Raw genomic sequence first — 26326 nt, forward strand, 5'->3', positions numbered from 1 at the left:
AAAATATCAATTCTCCTTAAATTAATTTTTAGATTCAACACAATTCTAATCAGTATCCCAGCAGGCTTCTTAAAATTTTTATGTAAGTTGGGAAGCTGATCCTAAAATTCATATGGAAGCGCAAAGGACCTAGTAGAGGCTAAGCATCTGAAAAGAGTGGACAAATTGGAAGCCCTATACTCACCCTCAGTGCTTATTGTAATGGTACATAATCAAGAGAGTGTGAAATTGGCATAAAGATAGACAATAAAAGAAAGATAATTTCTAGATCATAAGGGTTATAGTTCCTAAAAGAAGGTGGCAGGTGCTTATTGACTTTCCCCACTCCCTCTGGATGCCTTATAGTTTTGCTTCCCAAAGTGTGATTTGACGACTGGCAGCCTTAGTATTACCTGGAAGCATTTAGAAAAGCCATTATTGGCACTCCCACCCCAAACTACTAAGTCAGAGTCTTTGTGGATGAGGCAGGGGAATGTGTGTTTTCACAAGCTCTCTGGGTGATTCTAGTGCCCAGTAGGGTTTGAGAAGCACTGCCTAGACCTCTTCCTGCTAGAAGTCCTCCACAAATGGGGGGACCAGCAAAAAGATTTCAAGATAGGAGCGTAATTCAGTGTCACTGAATGAAGAGGGAAGCTGATGGCTTTTGACCATGGAATGCATCAAAATACGCTCTCAATGCCACCAGGCTGAGACGATGGATAAAAAAAATAAGTTAATCCGATTTTTAGTCATTAGGCTGTTGATGATAATTGGTCTTCATTTACCCAGCATAAGCAGTTGACACAATTTGTTGTCTGGAGCCGAGTAGATGATTGAGAAGAATGTAGAGGCTGTGAGGAGAAATCCAGGATACTGGAATGCTTTTTTAAGTCTCTTAAAATTCTTTTTTCTCTCTCTCTGTCTCTCTTACATACCCACCCACATGCACATACACACACCAATACACGCATATGCACACATGGATTCACAGTGAGATCTTATGACACAGGAGACAGGAAGTGGAACTGAACAGTTGTTTTTTTTTTTTTAAGATTTTATTTATTTATTTGACAGAGATCACAAGTAGGCAGAGAGGCAGGCAGAGAGAGAGGGAATCAGGCTCCCCGCCGAGCAGAGAGCCCGATGTGGGGCTCGATCCCAGGACCCTGGGGTAATGATCTGAGCTGAAGGCAGAGGCTTTAATCCACTGAGCCACCCAGGTGCCCCAGAACTGAGCAGTCTTGATGAAGGTCTGAAGAGCCAGAGTTCAATGCCAATTCTGGTTAGGTATGACCTAGGAACTAATTTCTTGGGAAATATTTGAGTACATTTAGGGAGGCTGAGTGGCTTTGGGAGCTATCATCGCAATTTGAGTTCTACCTTCAATCGTCTGAAAAAATACAGTGTACTGAATTAGGAGACTTAGCCTGAGGTAGTCTGATTCTACTCTCTGGAATTAGAATGTAGCTTGTCCCAATAACCAAACTAATTCCATCTTACGGAAAGGAAAGGAAGGGATGAGGTGGAATTAGAAATCTAAGAGCACCTGAATTTACTTGTTGCTTCTTTAAAGGGATCTGTCTTCATCAACATCAGCTTTCTTTCCTACCTTCTACCTGGCTGTCATAGACCTCGTCTAGATCTTAGTTTTTGATCATTGTCTTTCCCTGTGGGATATAATAGTTACAAGTACAGTCCCAAACTTTTGGTATTTAATCAAGATAAAACTGATAGGCTTTAACTGAAAACAACAACACAAAATCACTTAAAATCAGGATACCCAGAAATAAGCAAGGGCAAGGTGGAAACTTCCAGTGGACTTGGCAGAGTGTCAGGCTCCTCTGAAATGCTCCCCACCCTATACCTTTTTTTCCGTTGCCACACAGGTATAATAATTTGTCCTCCGAATGCCAGGGCATTGCCATTTCTGGAATTTGGAAGCGAGGTGAGAGAGAACATGCAAATCTCTCATTCCAGAGTCTATTGACTTTTGTCTCTATATGGAACTAATCTTATACTTTTTGTGTCACCAAAAAAACCATTATTCACAATGGCTGCTAATCCCCTTTTTCTGAATCAACCTCAACCTTTGGTAAATGCTCCTCGAGTTGCTACCATGCAAGAATTGGATGCTTAAGCTGACCGTTGGCTCAAGCAGCATGACTTTCCAGGTTGGTTGGCATCATCAGCAGGCAGGGTAAGGAGGTGCTGAAGGTACCAAGAGACAGAGTTTAGGGTAATATTTTATTCCTTGTCCTTATCTTTTGGTTAAATGGCCTTTGATACGATCCAAGACTGAATATTATGGCAATTTTCTTACTTGCTGAGTCTAAGATGTGAAGGTAAAGGTCAGAATAGATGTGTCTTCCTTATTTTTCTAGGATTTCCGGTAAAAACTGTCAAAATTTTGTGTGTAGATATATGTAAAGCATTTGAACAGCCCTTGTAGATTATTTTAACCTTTGCTGTATTCCAGGTACAGAGGGTGGGAATGGGCAGAGGGAGAGAGTGCCAAACAGACTCCTCACTAAGTGCAGAGCCCCAAGGGGCTTTGATTCTACAGCTCTGAGATATATGACCTGAGCCAAAATCAGGGGTCCGGACATTTAACCAACTGAGCCACCAAGGCATCCCCACATTGTGTGCATTTATTATTACATTGAGTTTTCATAGCAACTCTGTATAGTGGTAATTGCTCCTTCCTTTCCCCAAGGCACAGAGAATTTATATAAATTATCCAAAGTTATGAGATGGCATAAAATTGTAGCAGAGCCAAAACACAAATGTTCTTCTAACTCAAAAACTCAGGATCTTTCCACTAAGTCAGTTGCTTTACTTGAAAAGTCTGTGTTGTCTTTGTAGTTCTATGGTATGAATGCACTAGTTTTAGGGACCCAGATGAACAAAAGTCCTTCTTCATATGCTTGTGCAAACAAACATTCTTCTTCACAGCCATGGTCTTGGAGCAATTGGGATTAATTCAAAGGAAATCAGATAGTGAAACATTTATTTGTCCTGATTAGTCTTCTGCCTGTTTCCAGAAGTACTTGAACTCTGACAAATTCCCGAAATTACCTAGTGAACATGATTGCCTCCAGTGTTACTAGAACTTCTGCTTGTATTTCTCTAGTAGAACTTGTCAAGTTGTGGCTTGTGTTACTATTTCTAGTATTTGTCTGGTTCTATCCTGGTATTCTTGAATAGAAAGACTGTTTGCATTAGGGTTCTTCAGAGAAACAGACCAGTAGGTTATCTCTTTCTCATTATCATTTAGCATCTTTTGAGAGATTGAATAAAAGGAATTTAATTAATTTATTATCTTATTTTATATATTTTCCTATTTTAAAAAGTGTTTTCTGATTTATTATGAGAACTTATACATAATATATATCCATATATATTATAATGATTTAGCTGCTTTTAGGTTATAATTTAACGCATATTTCACATTCTGTGTGAACTGTTCTGATAACATTATAGGTCACATACAAATTACAGGTTGAGTCTTACTGAGTATCATAAATTGAGTCTGTAGGGAAAAAGATCGGAATGGGTAGATGGGTGGTCACAATTCTCACAAACTCATGAGAACACCTGCACCTAAAATTCAGAATTCTTTTCCTTAACGGATGATGATGTTAATTAATATTTCTTGTTGCGGAGCAAATCCTATAAAATACGATTTTTCCAGAACAGCTGAAGAGCTAGAAAAAAAGAACGATTCATTTTAGTTAATGACTTGCTTTCTCTTTTATTTCCTTCTCCTCCTTCTTAATTTTCCTTAGAAACAAGAATAAACGAAATCACTTCATCCTTCTTGGCGTTTTTACGATTTTGTCAGGAAGACCGTTCTTCCAAATTTTAGGAAACCACCAGTGCCTTCCTAAGTCAGTCTTATTGTCTTGTTCTCTGCCTCTGCCTTCCCTTGCAGTCCTTGACTTACAACTCAGCCATCATCCCGCCTCTACGCTGCCCCACGCTGCCTTTGTTCTTTAGAAGACACTCATTAACATTTGCTAATGTATGCTAATGAGGAGTAATTAGCATCTTCTCTGCAGTGCTGGGAAGGAAGGATGGAGACCGCACCGAGTTCAGCCAGCCTTGCTTCCTGCTTCATACTCTGGGAACCAGCGTCTGCTTTCAGTCGTTACACATTTCTTTAGTGCCTTTTTGTTTATTTCATGTTGTTTGTTTATCCATGAATCTTGACAAGCATTCTTCTTCGTGACTTGGAATATTGCAGAAATGCTTGCTGGGGGAGGGATAAGATTCCTTTCTGTTCTAAGCAATCCACAGATAGAAGCGTAGCTGCCAAGGGCTTACAACACATTATTTTCATCTGGTTGTTATTTTGGTATCCTATTTCTATAAAAGATTTTAGCCACAAAAACTCACACAAGAGAACGTATTTTCATTTTAGCACACTTATCTACAGTGTTTGCTCTTTATGGTGGTAATTGAAATGTGAGAACACGCACTCTGAATGTATATATTACGACACCATGGTTAAGTAAGAAATGTCCCCTCCCCCAGAATATTCTAAATGCAAAGAAAAGGCAAGACTCACCATTTAATTTTTCTGCAGCCACTGAGTGCTCTAAAGGCATTTGTAAACAGCTATTTATTGAATATGAATAGTTAAAATAAGCCAGCCCCCTAAACCAGATAGAATAAGAGCTGTTTTTGTTTTTCTGTAGACCAGTGATATCATAAAATACCTAATTACAGTTTCTCACAAATACTTCAGTATATAACTCACTATTTGAAGAACTCTGCTTTGGCATTTCATATTTCCTTTTCCAGCTCAAGGATGGTAGAATTTGGAAACCTACCAGCTACCCACTCAGCCTGTATTTAATTTTAATTTCATGTACAATAAAAACAGAAGGAAAAAAGTGCAAAAAAAAATTCTGTGTGCATCCCCTTTCAACCCTTCTTCTTGTGTCTATAAAAAGATTATTATCACTGTAAATGGATGGGGGGGATTTTTATTTTGAGTGAATCTCCTTTTTTTTTTTTTTTCCTCTCTCTGTTCTCAGGGTTGGCCATTCTCTCTCCAGGACCTCATAGTAAAATGTGTTTCTTTACAGAATTCATCCTGTTCTGTTTGGCAACTACAATATTTTATATTGTGTTGTTTAATAAAGCAGACATCAGCAGCTATTTATTCTCTACTTCTTAAGGGCTTTGTAGCCTCAGAAAATAAATATAATCTAGAAGGAAAAATATTGGAGAACAACAGCTACCATAGCAGTTGAATATCTGGCCCACTCCCTTCTTTGTGTGGCTGAGTCTTACCAAAGGTCAAAATTATTATTTTTGTAATTTTATAACCACTGCAGTTTTGAATAACTATTTTATATCTCCAAGATATTACAGTGATTGAAAATATGACCAGCCTTTTGGCACTTATTTTAAAAGTTTTCATTAGCGTGGTTTTGAATGTATGTGTTCAGTGGTCCGTTTTCTCAATGGTCTTAAGAAAGATGCTGACACCTGCAGAAAAAATATCTGCCCCAACCTGTCAAGGTAAACCTTTCCTCCAGAATCCTTGATATTCAAATGTAAAGATCTCATTTCAGTTTTTTCCCCCACTCCGAGGATTTTGTAAAAGTCTTATAGTTTACAGGTTTTTATGGTATTTGAATAATAGAGGAACTTTATTTAGTTCTTCTCTACTCAATGGCTTCCAATCATTATGCTTAATTCCATCATTTGAAGGAGTTAGGATTGTTACATACATATTTACAAGCATCTTCTCGTCCTTCCCTAAAAGTAACAAAAATAAAGGGAGCTACTGATTTAAAATGAATCAGATTTCAGGTCTTGAGTAGGTCCTATTCTTGAGGAAGAAAAATCTCATCCCATCATTTTTTTTTTTTAAGATTTTATTTATTTTTTGACAGAGATCACAGGTAGGCAGAGAGGCCGGCAGAGAGGAAGAGAGAGAGGAGCAAGCCGGCTCCCCGCTGAGCAAAAAACCTGATGTGGGACTTGATCCCAAGACCCCGGAATCATGACGGGAGCCGAAGTCAGAGGCTTTAACCCACTGAGCCACCCAGGCGCCCCCATCCCATCATTTTTACTCAGTTTTGCAGGCAGTGCCTTCTGTTCCCTATTTTGTACCCATCAGTAACTGTGAATGGAAGCAGGATGCTGGGGCCTTCTCTGCAGGGGGGAGGGTTCCTCAGTGTGGTTTGGTGACTTGATATAGCATCAGAGTGTTTCACTGGTGGGAAATTCTTCTTCTTTTTTTTTTTTTTTTAAAGATTTTATTTATTTATTTGACAGAGAGAGAATCACAAGTAGGCAGAGAGTCAGGCAGAGAGAGAGAGAGAGAAGCAGGCTCCCGCTGAGCAAAGAGCCCAATGCGGGGCTCGATCCCAGGACACTGAGATCATGACCCGAGCCGAAGGCAGCGGCTTAACCCACTGAGCCACCCAGGCGCCCCGGGAAATTCTTCTTTATGGCTAACTTTACTCATTACTTTTTCAAATTTGGGTTGCTTTACCTTCTGTTTGGTTTTTAGAAAAGCAAAATATCTAAATGTTGTTCTTGGCTAAAACTTAAACACAGCTTATAAATACATACCTAGATACATATAATTTTCTTTGTATCGTAATTGCATCACCATCATCATTGTCCTTACTATAATCAACTTGGGCAGCTACTGATGGCATCAGACCTAGAAATTTTAGAGCATAAAATTTACAGTGTCTGTTCCTAAGGAATCTGCATTTAAAAGACATTTCTGTAAATCACAGTTTACATTTCATAGACTCACTGGTCAGTTTTCTCTCTTCTTTTCCCCCTTGAAAAAAGAGATTTCCTGCTTTTGGTAAGGGGATCATAAGTCTTCTTCCTTACGGAATAAGGCAAACTTTACTTTGGAATATACTCTCTTAAGAAAAAAAAGTACTTTTATTTTGTTCACATTTTCTAGTTCTTTGACCTTCACATTCTTATTTTAAAAAAGTATTGATGGAAGAAAGAGTTGAGGACAGTCTAGATTTTGTTAACTTGAGGTGTCTCTAAACTATGAAATATCGGGGCACCTGGGTGTCTCTCAGTAGGTTAAAGCCTCTGCCTTCAGCTCAGGTCATGATCCCAGGGTCCTGGGATCGAGCCCTACATCGGGCTCTCTGCTTAGCAGAGAGTCTGCTCCCCTTCCTCTCTCTCTCTGCCTGTCGCTCTGCCTGCCTGTGATCTCTGTCAAATAAATAATGAATAAAATCTTTAAAATATGAAATCTCATTGAGTACATGAATTTAGAATTTATAACATTTTATATTTGTAATTCACATTAAGTATAAGAATGCACATATGTTTATAGCAGAGAGCAAAGACAAACTGTAATGTTTTGCTTTATATTTGTACTTTTTCCCTCTTATTTATTGTGATCTCACCTCATTTTTGCCCCTTTACCTCCCTTTATTTGCTGTATTCCTCCCTTCGTCTCCTTACTCTTCCCCATTTTTCTTTTTCTCTCCCTTTACCATCCTTTAGTCCCACACTTTGGAACTGCTGTACAGTTGACACTACATATAAGCAAGGGGTATAGTAGTAAGTTGTCCCTTCTCTTAAAAAAGTCTCAGGCAGAGATGCACAGCTCAGTAACAAAACCAAATGCTTCACCAGTGCAATAAAAGAATTCAGAATCCAATATGAGTTGAGTATATTGTCTTTTAATAACCCACATCAATTTCTCATTCCCACTGGATCTCTGCCCTCAGTGTGTAAGTACATTCTGGCTAGTATAACTAGCTGTCTCTATTCCTCACTGCCCATTCTTTTGTAAAGCCATTGAAATTCAGGCTTTTCCTTACACCACTTCACTAAATCTCTGCTTGCCAGAGTCAATTGACCTCCACACTGCAAAACCCAAAGGTCAATTTTTAGTCCCATTATACTTGAGTTCGAAGCCTACGACACATTTCTTAGTTTGCTTCTGCTCCACTGATGGTTCATCTTTGGTGTCTTTGGTTGGTTTTTCTTCTTCTCCCTGTCCTCTCAATTTTGGAGTCTCCTTTTTCTGTTTTATTTTTATTCATTTACGTGGTGCTCTCACCTGGTCCTGTGGCTTTAACTAACACCAGGGTGCTCATAATTCCCAAATGTGTTTTTCTAGGCCAGACTTCACTTCTGAACTCCAGACTCATAAACCCAATTGCCTACTCAACTCAAGCATGAATGTCTAATAGGCAACCCAACCCCAACATGTCATATTAAACTCCTGATCTTATCTCCTCCCACTGAAACTATTTTTCCTATAGCCTTTTCACCTTTTATTCTTTTTGACTCTCTACCTTTCTCAGTGCCAAAGGATGAAAACCTTCTGCTTGTCATTGGTTCTTCTCTTCCTCTCATATTCCACATCACACCCCATACTGATGGCATGGGTTCTTCCGCCAAGATTCAGAAAGGTCCTTCTTACAGCATCGATGCATATCCCTTCCAACATAGTTTAGTCTGAGGTGACATGTATCCCCTTTATATGAAAAGGACCAATGTTGACAACTCCTCACACATTAAAAAAAAAGAACCCTGAAAAGAAACACACAAAAAATGCCCAATAAATATAACTAACACATTGCTGCTACCACCCAGTGAAGCTGGGTAAGATACTCATGCGAATCTTGGCTCTCATTTATTAAGTCATTGTTTGGCATAAAGTAGCAAGATTCTTTAAACACTCCTTGTGTTTTCTTTTATAATCTACAAACTCCCTCCCCGGAGCATTTTGCTCTATACTCCCTTGCGAGTGTACAATATATGCCAATTGGATAAACGGTCTCTGTTTCCAGAGTGATCACCTACCTAATGCTCCAAACATCTCTTCAAGAGCTCAACGTGGGTTCGAGGAATGGACCACGCCACCTAACTTTTCTGGCCGCTTGGCTACCTTGAACCTGAAGAACCATAAACTACTTTGAGTGCCATAGATTAACAAAGAAAGCCTAGAACAACACCTTCTTCGAATGATTCCGATGCCTCTAAATTGTGACATTTTGCTGTTGTTTCCTTTTGCTGTTTTTAATTACTGTGTCTATTTGCATGAAACGAGGATCTGGGTTGCCTAGGCATTCATCTGCTCTGACTGCATATTCCTCTCTTAAATAGCATTCTTCAGTGCAGCTTTGCTCGCTGCCTCCAGCATTTTGCCAGGACCTCGCCCTCCTCCTTTCCCCATCCTCCCGTCCCTCCCCGGGAGAGACGTTATTTTTAAAGGACATAATCAATAGGCTTTGGGAAGCAGCCGAAGCATGAGGGGGGTCGTATGATCGGGAATAAGCTACTAGGGATTGCAGAGAGCGGGGATAGCAACAGGCCATGCCAAAAATCATCGGAGGAAGGAAAGACTGTCTATAGCTCCCATTTAAATATTCCGTGGGATTCTTTTGCACGGGGTTTTTGACTTGGAGGGCATTCTTAGCTCCGTTCCTTAGCCTTGCACCAAGCCGTGCTTGGTGGTCCTATGGACCATCCTGGACAGTTGCTTTTTGGGTCAAATGACCTTCCACTAAAATCAAGGTTGGCCTGAAGCACTTGAAGGAGTCTTAAATTTGGCCACAGTGCTGCTGTTGAGTTCTTGATGCTGATGATGCCTTTGCTGAGGGTTGAGTCAAGAATAATCCAGTTATCACAATAACTACGAAGACAACTGTTTCATCGCCCCTGACTCACCTGCCAAGGGGATGCCGTTGAGTAGAGAAAACACGAGTGAGAATGTGCAGGTGATTGCGCCCAGATGAATTCATGGTCAGAGGGTCACCTCAAGAGGAGGGAAGGGGCTATTTCTGCCACACTCTGTATTACATCACTTTGAATCCATAGCTCTTCTTGACTTCTTTACTTGCAACCGTAAGCATGTCTCCTCTCATGGATTTTTAGGTTTTATTTAATAGCCATTGACTACTATTCTTCCTTTACTTGAGAAGACCATCCTTGACTGCAGCCGTGCCTCGCCTTCCTCCTCCCCTGGTTATCAGAGGAAATGGGTTTGTTGCTCATCTTCTTGGCTTGGAACATGTCATTCTGCTGTTCTTATTTAACATATGATCATTCCTAAAGATTTGCTTGTATTTTGTTCCTTTAATATTTTTTGTTTCATTTTGTCATACCTAGTTAGTTTTCTTGATTATTATAAATGGATGTCATAGTCTGTGTGGATTTCAGTTTGGCTCTGGTGTTACAGAGGAGTCTGTGGTCAGTCCTTGCTGTTTGTCCTTAGCTGTTCTTACATTATACACACAGGTCGGACTCTGTTCCAGGGCTAATCTTCTGTGATTCAAATGCCTTCGTAGGGAGAAGAAGCTTCTGGACTGAAAAAGCTTGGTGGTGACATTAATTACAAATAAAAGACAAAGACTGATTGTTAAATGCAAAACATCTTCTTAAAAGTGTCTGCCTTTACTCTTGCAGACTCTCAGTGGTGCCGTAAAGATCTTTGTCCTGTGCAGATCCAGTTGTAGCCAGTAACAGAAGCACATGTCCCACTTAGAACAAAAGAACACTTATTTTCACATTGCGTGGCTTGACATTGAGTGATAACATTTTTGCATATCCTAAAAATTTTTATGCAGATGCTGTTTAAAGGCAAAATGTGCTTTTACAATAATCTTCTTTGTGAAAAGAATTTAAACTCCTGGCATGCATTCCATTTTCAATGTGCCTGTCAAGTTCTGAAAAATAACCTTTGACGGTCTGTGAGCAGAAACAAAACGGAGGTTGTCGCCTCTGTTCGCAGTGACGTTGTGTTGTCATCTTTACTTTCTCAGACTCAGGTTTCATCTGACTTAAATAAAAAATACGATACTATTTTATAAACAAGTGACGAGACTATGGTTTTACTTTTTTATTTTTTAAAGATTTTATTTATTTGAAAGACAGAGATCACAGGTAGGCAGAGAGGCAGGCAGAGAGAGAGGAAGGGAAGCAGGCTCTCTGCTCATCAGAGACCTGGATGCGGGGCTCGATCCCAGGATCCTGGCTGGGATCATGACCTGAGCTGAAGGCAAAGGCTTTGACCCACTGAGCCACCCAGGCACCCCAAGACTGGTTTTAAAGAAATAGGCAACTCTCATTTTTACCTGGGCAATTTGCAGAGCTTTGTCTCTGGCTGAGACCTATGATGAACAGACAGTAGATGACAAGTGGAAAAATCTGCCAGTTAATACATTTCGGCATACTATTGGACAATTATAATTTTTTTAAACCCTTTGATGCCTTTGTAAAAATAGAGGAAAACTAAAAAGAAGACACTCTCTTGAGTATGGGGTGAGGAATATGCAGAAGGTTCTTTGTATTGGGAAGAACAGCAAAATACCCCTCTTTCCACATCTTCAAGGTAAATCATATATTGGGAAATTTAGGCTGTCTCCGATGCAATCTACAGAAATAATTGAAATAGGAAATACCAGCTTTGCAACATTTTCTGAAAGGCTCTTTGACACTGGTAACTGGTTAGAATGAAATGTTCTCTATTTTAATAAATTAATTTGGTTCTAATAACCACATTGTACAAACATGTGCATGTGCATATAGCTTTACTAACAATGCAGTTTATCATGGAATGCAATGACCCAGCAAACCCCAAGTCTACTCACTGCAACACGGAATTTATTTCGGTAGCAGTTATAGTCAATTGAGCTGACAGGCTCATAATTGATATGTTTTCCAAGTCTTTGAAGGCAGTGGAGCAGAGAAGTCTTTGCACAACACTGTCTAGGATGCTGTGGCCATATATCTTTAATAAACAATGCTGTTTTTGACAAGCTTGTTGAAAAATGTTTGCATTAACAGCACAGAAAACTTGATGATGAAAATAATAACAGTAAAAACGCATTACTGATCATTGTACTGTCATTTAAAGAATTGCCATATTTTTCCTTTCTTCCACAGTGCAAATTCAAGTGGAGGAAAAAGAAGATGACACAGATGAAAGTTCAAGTAAGTGGGGTGGGACCCACGTGGAATGTGCTTCCTGGGGAATGGCAGTGAATTCAGGGGACTCTTGTCTTGTGGGATTAGGCTGCCACGTGTAGACCCATGGTACCACATGTGTGGGAAACTTTTGATGTTCTCAGAAAAGAGGTCAGGTCCAGCAAATGGAATCTCTCCGTTCTAGATTCCATTCAGTAGGCACACACACATTCTACCCAATGTCTCAGTTACTCATGATAAAGTGGATGGTAGTCCACAAAAACTGGCTTTTTGATATTTCTCTAATAGTTTCCCTGTTAAGGTCTTTGTCCTAAAAGCTCTTCTCTAGGGCTCAATCTATTATAATAGAACAGATTGGCCATTTTGACTGAATTGATCAGGTGGTTCAATTAAAATGAAAAAGCACATTCTTTTGTGCTGACTTCATGGGTATTTTGTTGGAATTGCTCGGTTGTCTTTACGTTGTGTAGGTTTAGCTCAAGAGTTTGGAGTATGATCTCTCACATGCAGACCACTCGTGGGAAAGATCATGATATGAGCAAAAGTTCTGAATTAACTAGAACTGAAGGGAAGAACAGTGTCCATTAGAGGATACATCAACACCATCCAGTGTAATACCCTGGGCCCAATATGGCAGCCGGGCCCAATATGTTCACGATGCCAGGTGTTTCCAGACACTCAGGGCCTTTTACATACAAAGAGCTCACAGTCACACAGACTCTGTTTGTCATGGCTTGGGTACTGGAGGGGAAGAAAATAATTTTCCTCTAGTCCTTCTGAGTTGTTAGCTGAGACCACTGTAATATAAGACAGTTTAACAAGAGAAAAAAACAAATGGAAGTTTATTAATATGTATATCTCAGGTATATGTGAGAGATACACAGGAAAAATAAGTTAACTCTCTTAGGTGGCTTCAAATTTAGTCTTAAATGCCATCTTAATAAGGAACAAAGAGGGGGGTGTGTAGGCCTTTTTAGGAGAGAATAAATCATTTTTAGGAATGGTGAGTGGGCCCTTCAGAGACTACATGGGAGACACAGTTGTGACAAAGTTTGTCTGGGTGTGGTATTGCCTTCCCTTGTGATGAGTCAATCTTCCCTAAGGGTGAAATTCTTGGTGGGGGAGTTTATGACAGTTCAGTTCCTCTCAGAGGATTGTGTTTGGGGTAGAGGAAGGGAGTTCAGGAAAGACCTCTCAAGTCATTTGCTGTTTATCAAGTGCCTACGGGGGGGGGGGGGGGATATTTGGGGGGGGGGGGATATAATTAGCATACCAAAGTGCCACGATTTGCGGTGGTATGTCCTGAGCTCGTGCTGTCATATTTTGAGGTGGCATGTTTTGCTACTCTTCCATATTGAACGGAGACCATTCCAGAGGGTAAAACTGCATGCAGATCTGTATTTAGTCAACAACTATAAAATACTGATTATTTGTTTTAGAATTTTGGTATTTGGAAACTAATGAAGTCACCAAGAGTAGCCTTTTTGTTGCCAAGTGCTAAAAGAGAAATCTGAGACAACACTTCTCATCCATGGCAAAACTACAAGTTTAATAGTTGAGTCTTAATACAAAATATCCTAAAATGCAGAGTCCTAAGTGGCTGCTTGAGTGCTTGCGAATATTTGTGGGAAAATTGTTCCTCAGTCCTTATCAAGGGCTTGTCCTTTCTCTAAATGGTGATGCATGTGACTAATAAAGACTGGGCAATTTTTCAGAATATCAGACGGGGTTCACATAACATGCAATAATGCTGCATATTTAACAAATGGAACATTGTTCTTGGTTTTGATGACTGTATAGTTCTCAAAGCCTAGTTTGAAAGTTATCCTTCTGCTTTTCTCTGCTAGTCGAACTTGAGTACTACAGATAACATTTGGATCTCAGATTTGAAATATCAATAAAAGTATTTCAGTAAGTAATGTTAAAATACAATTAGGGGTGCCTGGATGGTTCAGTCAGGTAAGCATCTGACTCTGATTTTTGACTCAGGTCATGATCTCAAGGTCATGAGAGGGAGCCCAGGTGGGGTCTGTGCTGGGTGTGGAGCCTGCTTAAGATTTTCTCTCTCCCTTTGCTCAGGACCTACCTCAGATAAAAGTGAAAAACAAAAAATTTAAAAAGATTTAAAAATAAATAAAAATCACGACACACACGTAAGAATAAACATATTTAATGAACAAACAAGGACTCTAGTGAGGTATTCTAATCTGTTCAAAGGAAAATCCAAAGAAACATATTTATAGATCAGGGATATTGAAATGGTTGTACAGATGTAAGCATTTCTGTTCTCTGGGATTTTTTTTTCTTTTCTTTTCTTTTTTTTTTTTTAAAGATTTTATTTATTTATTTGACAGACAGAGAGAGATCACAAGTAGGCAGAGAGGCAGGCAGAGAGAGAGGAGGGAGCAGGCCCCCTGCTGAGCAGAGATCCTGATGTGGGGCTCCATCCCAACACCCTGGGATCATAACCTGAGCTGAAGGCAGAGGCTTAACCCACTGAGCCACGCAGGTGCCCCTGGAATTTTTTTTTTCTGGTGAGGAAAGGTTGTCTCTCTACTGCACTGAGTTCATGTATGTGTCTACAGACAAGAATGATTTATTTTGCATTGCTATTTAGCAATCTATAACTTTCAAAATTAGAAACTAGCTCCCAAGGAATCAGAATCAGATAGTACAAAAGGGTACACTGTGGACAATTCATAGTTTTCCACTAAAGTACAGTTTTTCCCTATAATAGCTTTTGTTGAGAAGGATAGTGATAACTATGAGTTGATTTTTTAATAATAGGTTATTCTAAGTACCAGAAGATGCACAAAAATGAAAGCGAAGTAAGATTTATGTTATAAACTGTGAAGGAACTAGATTCTTTCTGTACTCTATCTGGAAGAGTCCAGTGAAGTTCCAGACAGATGAGGCATTAATTGTGAGTTGATGAATAAAATAAAATGCCATTTCTCTGTTTTACATTAAATTTATATATTATCTATTTCTAGTCATAAAGATACTATGCTCAAGCAAGTACTTATGTAAATATATTTAGTATCAATTTCATTTAAGAAAGGGAAAAATATTTAGGAAAAAGAAGAACAATCTTGGAATCAAGAATAAAGATAATTTGAATTGGGGGAAATCTTAAGGGCTGAGTGAGTTTCTTCAAAATTACTCTAGTTTGTTGCATCTTCTTGTCTTTCCTGTCTTTTGTTCTAAGATAGAAGTAGTAGTAAACATAGTAGGTAATCACTTAATCCTTATGTATTAGATCAGTATGCTCTAAACCTGGTCTTAGACCTCATGGTATGATATTAAAACTGTATGTCATCTAGCAACCCGTGTAAATGAAGATTGGATTTCTAAGGATTATTAAAATTCGGGGATCCACATTCACATATTTGAGTAGATGAACCACAAAAGAAATGCGATTCTAGATAAGAGTATTTAAATGGCAGGTTATGAAATATACATATGGTCTGGTGTATCTTCTCATGGTGGGGAGACTTGTTGGATTGTGATCTCATGTATGACAGTGGTCATTAAGACACTAAGCATACATTTGCAGCAGGAGAGACAACTTTGTGCTATCGCTCATCTAAGCCCTCCCTGCTGTGTTTAGGTGAGGAAGAAGAGGAGGAGGAAGATAAACTACCTCGAAGGGAGAGCTTGAGACCAAAGAGGAAACGGACCAGAGATGTTATCAATGAGGATGACCCAGAACCTGAACCAGAGGATGAAGAAACAAGGAAGGCCAGAGAGAAGGAGAGAAGGAGGAGGCTGAAGAGAGGAGCGTAAGTGAGCTCTAATCTGTAACTGAAACTTGATTCGTTCAAAAATGCCTACCTCTGAGAAGACCACTCCCTTTAGGTACTCTGCGGTCTTAAGACTGGTAATTAAAAACAACGTTTAAGAAGGGGACACATTTAGGGGCACCTGGGTGGCTCAGTGGGTTAAGCCGCTGCCTTCGGCTCAGGTCCTGATCTCAGGGTCCTGGGATCGGGTCCCGCATCGGGCTCTCTGCTCAGCGGGGAGCCTGCTTCCCTCTCTCTCTCTCTCTGCCTACTTGTGATCTCTGTCTGTCAAATAAATAAATAAAATCTTTAAAAAAAAAAAAAAGAAGATGACACATTTACTCTAAGGCTGCCATTTTACTCCCCTTAGTTAAATGAATTTCAAAATTTAAATAGAATTTAAAAAATGAATATATGTATTAAGGATGGGCTAAAACATTTCCTTATGAGAGGTCAAAACTGTCATAGGTTATGAATATATTAGTTCATTGAAATATTTTGAAGTTATTCCATTAAAGATATGCATTGTTATCAAAGATGAGTGGAAAATTTCTAAGAAAATGAGCCCAAATCACTTTACCTTATAGAGCAATGTTTGGCAAAATATGGCTAATTCCAGCCCAACAATAAAGAGTGGGTTCTTACAGTTTTAAAGTGTTGTTGATTTAAAAAAATAAAAACAAAAACAAAAACCAACCAAGAACAAAAACCAAAGGCAAATAAGAGATAGAGCTGCATGTGGCTCTCAGAGCCTAATAATATTAATTATCCATTCTTTTACAGGAAAGAAAAAGTGTCCTGGCCCATGTTAACAGAGTATTGGTGGTGTCCTTCCCTTTTTGTCACAACCGTACATACATCATTTCCACCAGGCAAACACTTCACTGAGTGCTGACTTTGTATAAAATAATACATTAAATAATTTTCAAGTCTTGGCTTTCTGGAAATTTGCAGATGGCAGGCCAGTAAGAAAAGTGTGCACGTGACACACATTGAATAAAAGAAAACCTAGACCCCTGGGAACGGCTTTAGGAGAACAGCTACTCTGTGGTTCCCTGTGTAGTAGGGCCCTGGGAGTCACCACGGGATGAGGGGATCTTCTCCAAAATCCTGCGAGCGAGGGCTTTGGATGGAGAGGAACTTTCTAAGATGTCCTCCCCAAGTGACATGAGTGTCTTAACAACTAGCTTTTCCTTTTCATAAATAATTGTAATTAAATAAAATTGTATGACAGTTTTGGCAGATAGAGAAGCTTAGCATTGATAGATGATGGTTCCTTTTAAAGTATAGGAATTACCCCGCCTACTTCTTCCTCATATTTTTGTGGATTGCGATTTTTAAATCTCCCTCCGCTTCTTCCTTTCTCTCTTCCTCCCAAGCTCTTTTCTTCCATCTTTGAATACCAAGGCACCACCTTCTTTAAATTTTGACTCTGGTATTCTTTCTTCTGTTTTCTTTTTAAGTCTTCTTACGCTGTTTTCTTTAAAAAAAAAAAAAGGCAAAAAAAGAAATCATCTCACACTTTTAAGACTCATTGATGTCACTATTATGATGTAGTAATATTTCCTATGAGCAAAGCCTGTGCTGTTTCATCAATAGAAGTGTGCATGGTGTGTTCCAGAATTTGCTTTTATTCTCCACTTGTGTCTCAGAGAGGTTTTTTTAAAACGGTGAGTTGGGTGAAAATGTCTGTGCTCTCTTGGTGTGCTTAAGGATCTCATGAGAACTGCTCAACGCCCCCTAGAAATAGGATCATAGAATCAACTGAGTCTCCTCCAGTGCCCGAGGGAACATTGTCCCAGTGACGGTGTCTGCCCTTAGCAGGTACCACGCTCATCCTCTTTCTGAGAATCCCACAAGCACCCTTGTCACGTGACCTCTTCACTTCTCCACACAGCCAAATTTGGCAAAGTGAACTTTGTCTCTAAAGGTTTCTCAGATTCTATAAGTAGTGTTATAATTTGGGCAACTAATCTAAATAGTATCATAAATTACTTGTGATGACTGATAACTCGTTTTCTGTGTTCATTTTGAAAATAATTTTTTTTAAGAAAATGTATCAGCAAATAGATTTTGAAAAAAAAAAAGATCTGTAGGCAAATCAGGGCACATTTATTTAGATTAATTGATTTACAGTCTTTTTAAACGTAAACATTCAAATGAAACACCTCAGGGAATTTCCCCTGTACTGACAAAACATTTGAAGCCAACTAAAACCAAGGTTGTAGTGCTAACTATCTTTGGAGACAGTTAAAAAACTCTGCCTCGTTATACATTTTGGAGGATTTCTAATAATATGACAGGCTTTTCCTGACCCAGTTTTAAGTGAATAAGAAATATGCTCATAGCAGTGAGCAATTCAACACATTATGCCTTTTTCCCCCCTAACAACTGTTGTTTAAATAAATCAAACTTAACATAGAAAGGCATTCTTGCACAGATTAGCCCTACATTTTTGAAGATGAAGCATATCTATATGATATTCTTTTACCATGATTAGCACTTTTTCTTTGAGTGATTCCTAGAAAAGCAGTTCCCTTATATACTGGTGAAAATATTTTAATTACCTGCCTATCTGAAGATAACTCAGGAAAACAACTCTATCTGGTAACACAACATTATCTGTCCCGAGCAATTAACAACAAAGGCTTTAAAAATATACCCATCTGGGGTTATTTAGTGTAAGGATTTATTCTTATCTTTCCATACCATACTAATCTTGGAGGACAGTATTCTATTTTAGTGGACTTTGAGCCCTGGATTTATGATGATAACCCTGTCATCCAGAAAGACTCTGTATATAAACATTTATATAATTAGTATTTACCCAGCTCCACTGATGTGGAAGCTAATTTCTTTGGAAGACATGGGTATGAATATGCAATTGACTATGTTCTCTTAAGAGTTCGTAATAGAGCAAGGGAGGGGGCCACTTAGACACAAATTATTGTGAAGTAAGACAGTATAAATGTGCCAGAGAAGAAGGATAAAGTTGTTTGGAGTCTTAGAGGAGACAAAACTCTTTGTTGTATGAGGTGATAGATACATGGATAATCAGAAAAGGGGGTTATCGAAGAGATTTCACATGTTTTAAGGAATCATAGAAAGGGTTAAACACATCAAGTACTGGATTTGAGATAGCAGGAAAGCATACAGTGTTAGGAAGATTTCCATTAGATGGCTTCTGGAAATTGGCATGTAAAGAAATAAGCTGTAATTATATGGTAAACCCACACACCTAATAGATCATTCAAAAAAAATCTTTTGATGACTCTGGATTAAATGAGATACTGTTTTAGATATGATTCTTAATGGAAATTCATAAATAATAAAGCTTTAAGATACTTACATGTAGATACAGTTGACCCTTAACATGCTTTTGAACTGCATGGGTCCACATACATATGGATTGCTTTCTCCTTTTTAAAAAAAATTCTAATTGCACTATCGTTAAGATACAGTGTTATATTAGTTTCAGGTGTACACCATAGCGATTGGCCAACTCTGTGATGACTCAGTGCTGATTATGATGAGTGCGGTCTTTCCCCCATCTCCCTACCCACCTGCCCTCTGGGAACCACCACTTTGTTCTCTAGAGTTAGGGATCTGGTTTTGGTCTCTTTTTTTCTCTATGGTTTCATTCGTTAAGGTTCTTAAATCCACATAGGAATGAAGTCGTATGGTGTTTTTCTTTCTCTGACTTATTTGCTTAGCATTACACTCTAGATCCATCCATGTTGCTGCAAATGGCAAGATTTCATTCTTCTTTTTTTTTTTTCATATTGTTCAGTAACATTCCAGTGTACTACATCTTCTTTATCCATTCATCCATCTATGGATACTTGGGCTGCTTTCATAATTCGGCCATTGTAAATGATGCTGCAATAAACATTGGGGTGCTATATCTTTTCAAATTAGTTTTTTCATATTATTTGAGTAAATACCCAGGGGTGAGTTACTGGATCATATGGTAGCTCTGTTTTTAATTTTTTGAGGAACCTCTGTACTGTTTTCCACAGTGGCTGCCCCAGTTTGCATTCCTACCAGCAGAGCACAAGAGTTCATTTTTCTCCACATCCTCACCAACACTTGTTACTTGTGTTGTTGATTTTAGCCATTCTGACAGGTGTGAGGTGATATCTCACTGTGGTTTTGATTTACGTTTCCCTGTTGACTGGTGATGAACATCTTTTCATGTGTGGGTTGGCCATCTGTATGTCTTTGGAGAAATGTCTTTTCAGGTCTTCTGCCCACTTTTTAAAAAATTGGATTTTTTTTTTTTTTTGGTGTTGAGTTGTGTAAGTTCTTTATATATTTCGAACTCTAAGCCTTTATGAGATTATGTCATTTGCAAATATCTTCTCCCATTCTATAGGTTGTCTTTTAGTTTTGTTGACTGTTTCCTTTGCTGTGCAGAAGGTTTTTATTTTGATGTAGTCTCAATAGTTTATTTTTGCTTTTGTTTCCCTTGCCTCAGGAGACATAGCTAGAAAATGTTGCTACAGCTAATGTCAGGGAAATTACTGCCTGTGCTCTCTTTGAGGATTTTTATGGTTTCAAGCCTCACATCTAGGTCCTTAATCCATTTTGAGCTCATTTTTAATGTATTGTATAAGAAAGTCATCCAGTTTCATTCTTTTTCATGAAACTGTCCAGTTTCCCCAACATCATTTGTTGAAGAGACTGTCTTTTTCCCATTGCAGATTCTTGCCTAACATGGATTATTTTTAATAAATACAGTACAGGTCTGTAAATGTATTTTCTCTTCCTTACGATTTTCTATCATTTTCTTTTCTCTAGTTTACTGTATTGTAAAAATGCTGTATGTAATACATGAAACCTACATAATATGTATTTATCGACTGTGTCATCAGTAATTAAGACTTTAGGTCAATAGTAGACTATTAATAGTTAAGTTTTGGGAGAGTCTAAAGTTATATATGAATTTTCAACTGCATGGTGGTCAGTGTACCCAGGCCCCTTGTTTTTCTAGGGTCAACAGTATTGTGATTTTTTTTGGAAGGATGGGCAAATTAAAGACTTAAAATATTAAGCAACTGCTTAAAATATCAAGCAATCTTAAATTTTTCTGTTTTTTTTTCTAATTAAATACATTCATAATACTTTCTTGACATATTTTCTTTTCCTTTTGATGGTTTCCATACAGGTTTCAATGGAACAGTTATCTATAATCTAGGTTTAGTCTATGTCTACATAGGAAAATTATTTGAGTCGTCTTAATAAAACAATCTTTTCTTTCAACTGAAGTGTAATTGACAGACAATGTTACATTAGTTTCAAGTGTACGACACAGTGATTTGACAAAACAATCCTTTTTACTGAGGTATATGTCTTCCTCTTATGATCAACCAGCGCACACATTATTATTCTGATGGGCAAATTAAGCAAACAGCTGTGAATATAGATGTTGCAAAAATGTCCTGAGGTATTTTATGTCATAGTTGTATAGCACCTTAAGATTTTATATACTAAACATAAAATAATTAAAAGGGAAACAACCTAATAGCAATCAGAGTTGTATTTTAGAGTGTTCTTCATAGTTCCCTTACCATGAATTAACTGTTCTAAACCAAGTATCTGAATTGGTCAAAAGCACAAACTCTAGACAGGAAGTGTTACTTTAGAAAATTAAGATGAGTTTTTATTTCATGACATAATTAAAAGCTGGGTTGGTGGGAAAGAAAGGAAGAGGCAAAGTCATTTTGTACAGTAGGCTGTAAGATTATGTCTCTGTTTTCCTGTGCCTCAGCTGGAACTTTCCAAAGGCAGCTCTGCCATAGTCCTGCTGTGTGGAGTCAGGACAACTAAAGTGAACAGCAAAGTATGTTTCTGACTAATGCTGAGTCAGATTACAATTTATTTGTCTGTCAGGATGTAGTTTGGAGAAAGAAACTTCAGCAGTTTATTAAACAGAAAATATTTATTTAGAGAACTGTTGAGTTGGTATAAATAATTGTTAACTAGGTTACTGGAAAGGTGACAAGAGAGCACTTATGTATCATGGTGACAGCAAGTATGGGAAGCAGCTACACTCCAAAGGCTGGCAGAGTGGTGGAAAGGGGTTGAAATTTAAACTTAGAAGCGTAGAAGACGGATGCCAGGGGCTGGAAGCACTGAGGAGGGGGTGATGCTGAAGGCGCCTTGTCTCTCTGGGGCTGGTGGGGAAGCTGGTTCTGTGAGTGTTGGAAAAGTTGGCAAACCAGATTCTACTGCAGCTGTGGGAAGGCCCCTCAGTTTGTGGGGCGAAGAGGCATTAGTAAAGAGGATCTGCCGCCCCAAGAAGCCAAAGGAAAGTCGAGGTTCAGCCTAAGTCCCTTCTTAGTATCTTCTTTTGGTGGCCTACCGTTGAGCCAGCCACAAACAGAAGGGTCCCTCACAGAGTCCCAGCCCCGGCATCACTGTATTAACTACAGAAGGGAGAGTTTGAAGTTGAGTGACAATAAGTTAATAAATAAATGAATCTGTCACTAAAACAATCGATCCTGACAATAGGGCATTGCATTCCTCAATTTAAAATTACCTTTAGATTTTTTTGTTTTGTTTTGTTAATCCTGAACCACGGAGTATGTTTGCCGTCCCAGGAATATAAAAGAGAAAAGATACATCTCATTTGCTCAGTGAGAAACTAAATTCCTTTGAAGGTCTCTTCAAAGGATTTGCTTCCACCAAATATATTTCAAGTTGAATTTTATCAACTGAAGTTTTGAATTTAATTAACAGATTAAGTTACCTTTGAGAAATAGATTTTTTATTTCCCCCTAGTTCAATTTTTCTCCTTCTCTTGAGACATGGCTAACAAATTTGTAAGGGCACTTCAAAGACATCTTCACCTCTAATGTACTATCCTTACCGAAAAGGAGCGTTTTTCAATGCAATGTAGACTCGGTTGGGGAAAATGTACGAGGGAACAAAGAAGAGAGGAAAATCTGTTGATAGATCTGTAACTAATCTTCCACAGATTTTTTTATTTTTTAGTCCTGAGACTTTGAGGCTGTGGACGTGAAACAGTTTCAGGACTTCGGAATGTAAACACTGTTGTTCAAAGTTATAATAATTCTGGAAATACTATCTCAGCGTTCACACAGATACAAGCTCTAACACTTCCGAATCTTAGCGCCCTCTATGTACAGCCGAGCGGATTCCCATTGACTAAGTATCTGATAGCAGTCTTTTTAAGTTTGGAAATTAAGCAAAACTTCGTTTTCTTTTTTCCCCTTTTAAAGGGAAGAAGAAGAAGAAATTGATGAAGAGGAATTGGAAAGATTGAAGGCAGAGTTAGATGAGAAGAGACAAATGATTGCTACTGTCAAATGCAAACCTTGGAAAATGGAGAAGAAAATTGAAGTTCTCAAGTATGATGCCACTTTTCATAATTCAACACCTTTCCCTGATTGCTGATCTCCTAAATCCTCTTGAGTATTACCTATATATACCTAGTACTTTATACAATATAGCATATATATAGAATACTCATTATTATATATAATGTTCATGGTCATAGACACATATACAGCATATTATATCTACTACATGTCATGTGTGAACATGTCATATATATGTACATACATGCATATATATGTAACATCATTAGAGAGGCTGAGCTAATGATTATATTTTTAAAAAATGAACAAATCCATTGTTTAGATTCTTATAACCTCTGGTCACTCTTCGTCCTTTGTTCCTTGAACTGAGACTTTCTTCAGTTTCATACGTTGATTCCTATCTCTCTGGAAGAGATAACATATTTGACTTTTACTGTTTGTGTGGCTTGCACATTCATGTTTCTCTGCAGGGTCCCGGCCTCACATGATACAATCAGGTGACGGCTCTCCTTAAAGCACAGGGAGGATATTAATACAACAGAACAGTACACAGGATTCCAATTAAGGATTATGCTAATAGCTATTCCATGGTGACATGTCAGTGACCCAATTTCAGTCTTCCGTTGGGTGTTGATGAGAGTACAAACACACTCAGAGGCACATGGATTTGCCAACTTCCTGTATGAAAAGACAAATGATTCTTTCTGAGGGATGGGAGCAGAATCACTTCTGATCACTTCTGAGGATCACACTCGTATTTCCTTGCCAAGGTTGTTGGGGAGGTGAGGCATGACTACGAGGGAACGCGTCTGTGATAATCAATAAACACGTTTATATCGTCCCATTGTGCTACCGATGGCGGTTTTTCAGAACCATTTTTGTAAATGGTGGTGAATTTCCAAAGCTGTCTCTCCACTGGCTGATTTAACTAATAATGTTAAATATTATAGTGTCTTTGGTATCTTTTTAAATATTGTCTTTGGTGATGAAAAAAGAACTGAAGGAGCTATGAGGTTAATTCCCTTCTAATCTTAGTTTTGCAAAAGAGTATATGTTATTTAAGGACATTGTTAAGCTTCTGGGCCTCAGTTACCTCATATCTAAAATAAAACAAGATATTCTAGATCTATCCTGTGAAATGGGAACCTAGCCATCATTTTTAATGGCATCATTTTGTTTTATGGAGTGCTGTTTTCCAAGTTCCAAACAATGCTATTCCCAGCAAACTTCTAGAACACCGTGGTTGTAGGCTGGGAACTCTATGTGCATTGGACACAGCCATGAATGAAGGCAAAGCCAAGCAGGGTGCCTGGTTCCATGGAGCTAGTCACGTGTGTGCATATGCATGTGTGTGGGTATGTGTGTGTGTGTGTCTGTTAAAATAGTGCTCATTCAATGAAGTGGTAGGGATGCTAAATGTTAGCGTTAAAAGTGCCCTTACTTGGCAAAATATGAGTTTGACAACCACCTTATGTTGCTTCCGAAATATATTTTGAAATATTACTGGCCATAAAATCCCCCCAAACTGGAAGCCACAGGTAACTGTATGTGGAACGCTGTCAAGTTGGAAAGCGGCGATACTGAGAACTTTCAGCGTGGTGTGAGATTTAGTAAGAATGCCAAAGAGTGGGTCTTCCCTTTCCCCCTGCACAGAAGTACCCCCCACTCTCCCTTCTCTCTCTTTTCCCATATAGGACGGTGGAGCAGGAAGGGGCTTCTGAGTTCCATTTGAATCTCAGACCTTCCATTTAATAGCTGTGCAAATTTGAATGAGTTGTGTAGCTCTCTGCCATTCAGATTCTTATGAAATTATGCTAATTTACAGGGTTATTGGCACCATAAAGTGAGATAATTTACATAAAACACTTCGCACGGCGCCAGAGCATAACCCATTGCCGGGAAGCCCAAGTTGTGATTATTATTTCCTCTCAGGACAGAGTCAATGATGTCTGGTCCCCTGCAGTGTGACCAGTGTCACACTCTCCGTCTCTCCTGATGGAGAGAGTGTGAGACAGTCTGGGCTGGGTGGAAGGAGACCAAGCCAGGGACAACCTTGGGGGCCCTGGGGGATGGTGAACCCATTGGTAGCAGTCTAGAATGGGCAACCAATTTTGACTTGCCAACAAAGAACAGAGCATCTTGACAGTTGGGCAGAATCTGGGGCCAAACTACTTTCACGTCTTCAAATGTACCCAGGGTAATCCTGTGGCAGATTCCAGGACCTGGGGCCTTGAGCTGAGTTCCAGAAATGAACCCATATTTGGAAGAGGGGGGACAGAGGGATTGGGAAGGCAGCGAGGGAATACCAGCCCTGTTGTTAGGGCAGAGACTGAAAATGGGGAGTCTGTAGCTCAGTTCATTTTTTCTTTCTTGTCAAACATTGGAAAGTAGGAGATTTCACATTAAAAAAATCCAGCAGTCCTTGGGTGGCTCAGTTGGTTTAGCATCTGACTCTTGATCTCAGCTTAGGTCTTGATCTCAGGGTCATGAGTTCAAGCCTCACATTGGGCTCCATGCTGGGTGTGGAGCCTATATTTAAAGAAAAAAAAAAAAAAAAAAGTCCAGACATCCAGCTTCTGCTGGACAAGTGGGGAATATTTACGGGAAGTAGTGGCTGGGATTTGGCAGTTGTTGCCCCTACAAAAAGGGCATTCACTTTTCAGTGTGCCCAGTTCTCAGACAATTCGTGTCACCTGCTCATGCTACTTGGTTAAGCCTTGTATGCTTTCCAGTCTGCTGCCTCCTACCCATGCAGCTAGGGAGTCAGTTAGGCACGTTACCAAGGCAGTGATTCCGGACGTCAGATTCAAAGCCAGCTTGCAGAATAGAAGCACAGATGCAGGCCCAGAGAAGACTCAGCTATGCCTGCTCACCTGTCAGTCACGCTCACTGTCTTGGAACCATTCTCCATGGCCAGAGATGGGTCCTGCTTTGTGGCTTTGCAGTTCTCTGCGCAGCTGGTGGTCACGGTCGGCCTGACTCCCTTGATTTCAGCCTCTGTGATGGAACTGTTGGCTCTATAGGGCCCGGCTGCCTCCCTCTGTGGGTTTCTGGTTTTTTTTTTCTTTTCTACCCTTTATCTCTTTTGGGGACATCTAATTCCCAGAGAAGGTTTCTGAGGGTAATGTGATTTCCAGAATTTACCTCCAGTCATCAGTCCTCGCTAAGTAAATGGAATGCAAGGCGAGGGGCTCAGTATAACTAGAGCAGATACTTTCATCACAGGCTTGGATCTGTGTTGAGGTTCCAAGGCTTTCCATCTGCCTCTGGACTCTGAAA

At 39.2% G+C, this 26326-nt stretch overlaps 1 protein-coding gene across 3 annotated transcripts in view; it reads left to right on the forward strand.

Moving 5' to 3' along the window:
• Nucleotides 1–26326, forward strand: part of TMC1 (transmembrane channel like 1) — a 387473-nt gene that overhangs the window by 272987 nt on the left and 88160 nt on the right. For all 3 annotated transcript variants that reach the window (XM_082696595.1, XM_082696594.1, XM_082696593.1), the window contains exons 8-10: nt 11881–11928; nt 15533–15704; nt 22949–23077. In XM_082696595.1, the coding sequence (XP_082552721.1) occupies nt 11881–11928; nt 15533–15704; nt 22949–23077 (349 nt within the window). The remainder of the gene's footprint in view (nt 1–11880; nt 11929–15532; nt 15705–22948; nt 23078–26326) is intronic.

The sequence above is a fragment of the Mustela nivalis genome (assembly GCF_964662115.1).
Source record: "Mustela nivalis genome assembly, chromosome: 13".
Lineage (NCBI taxonomy): Eukaryota > Metazoa > Chordata > Mammalia > Carnivora > Mustelidae > Mustela > Mustela nivalis.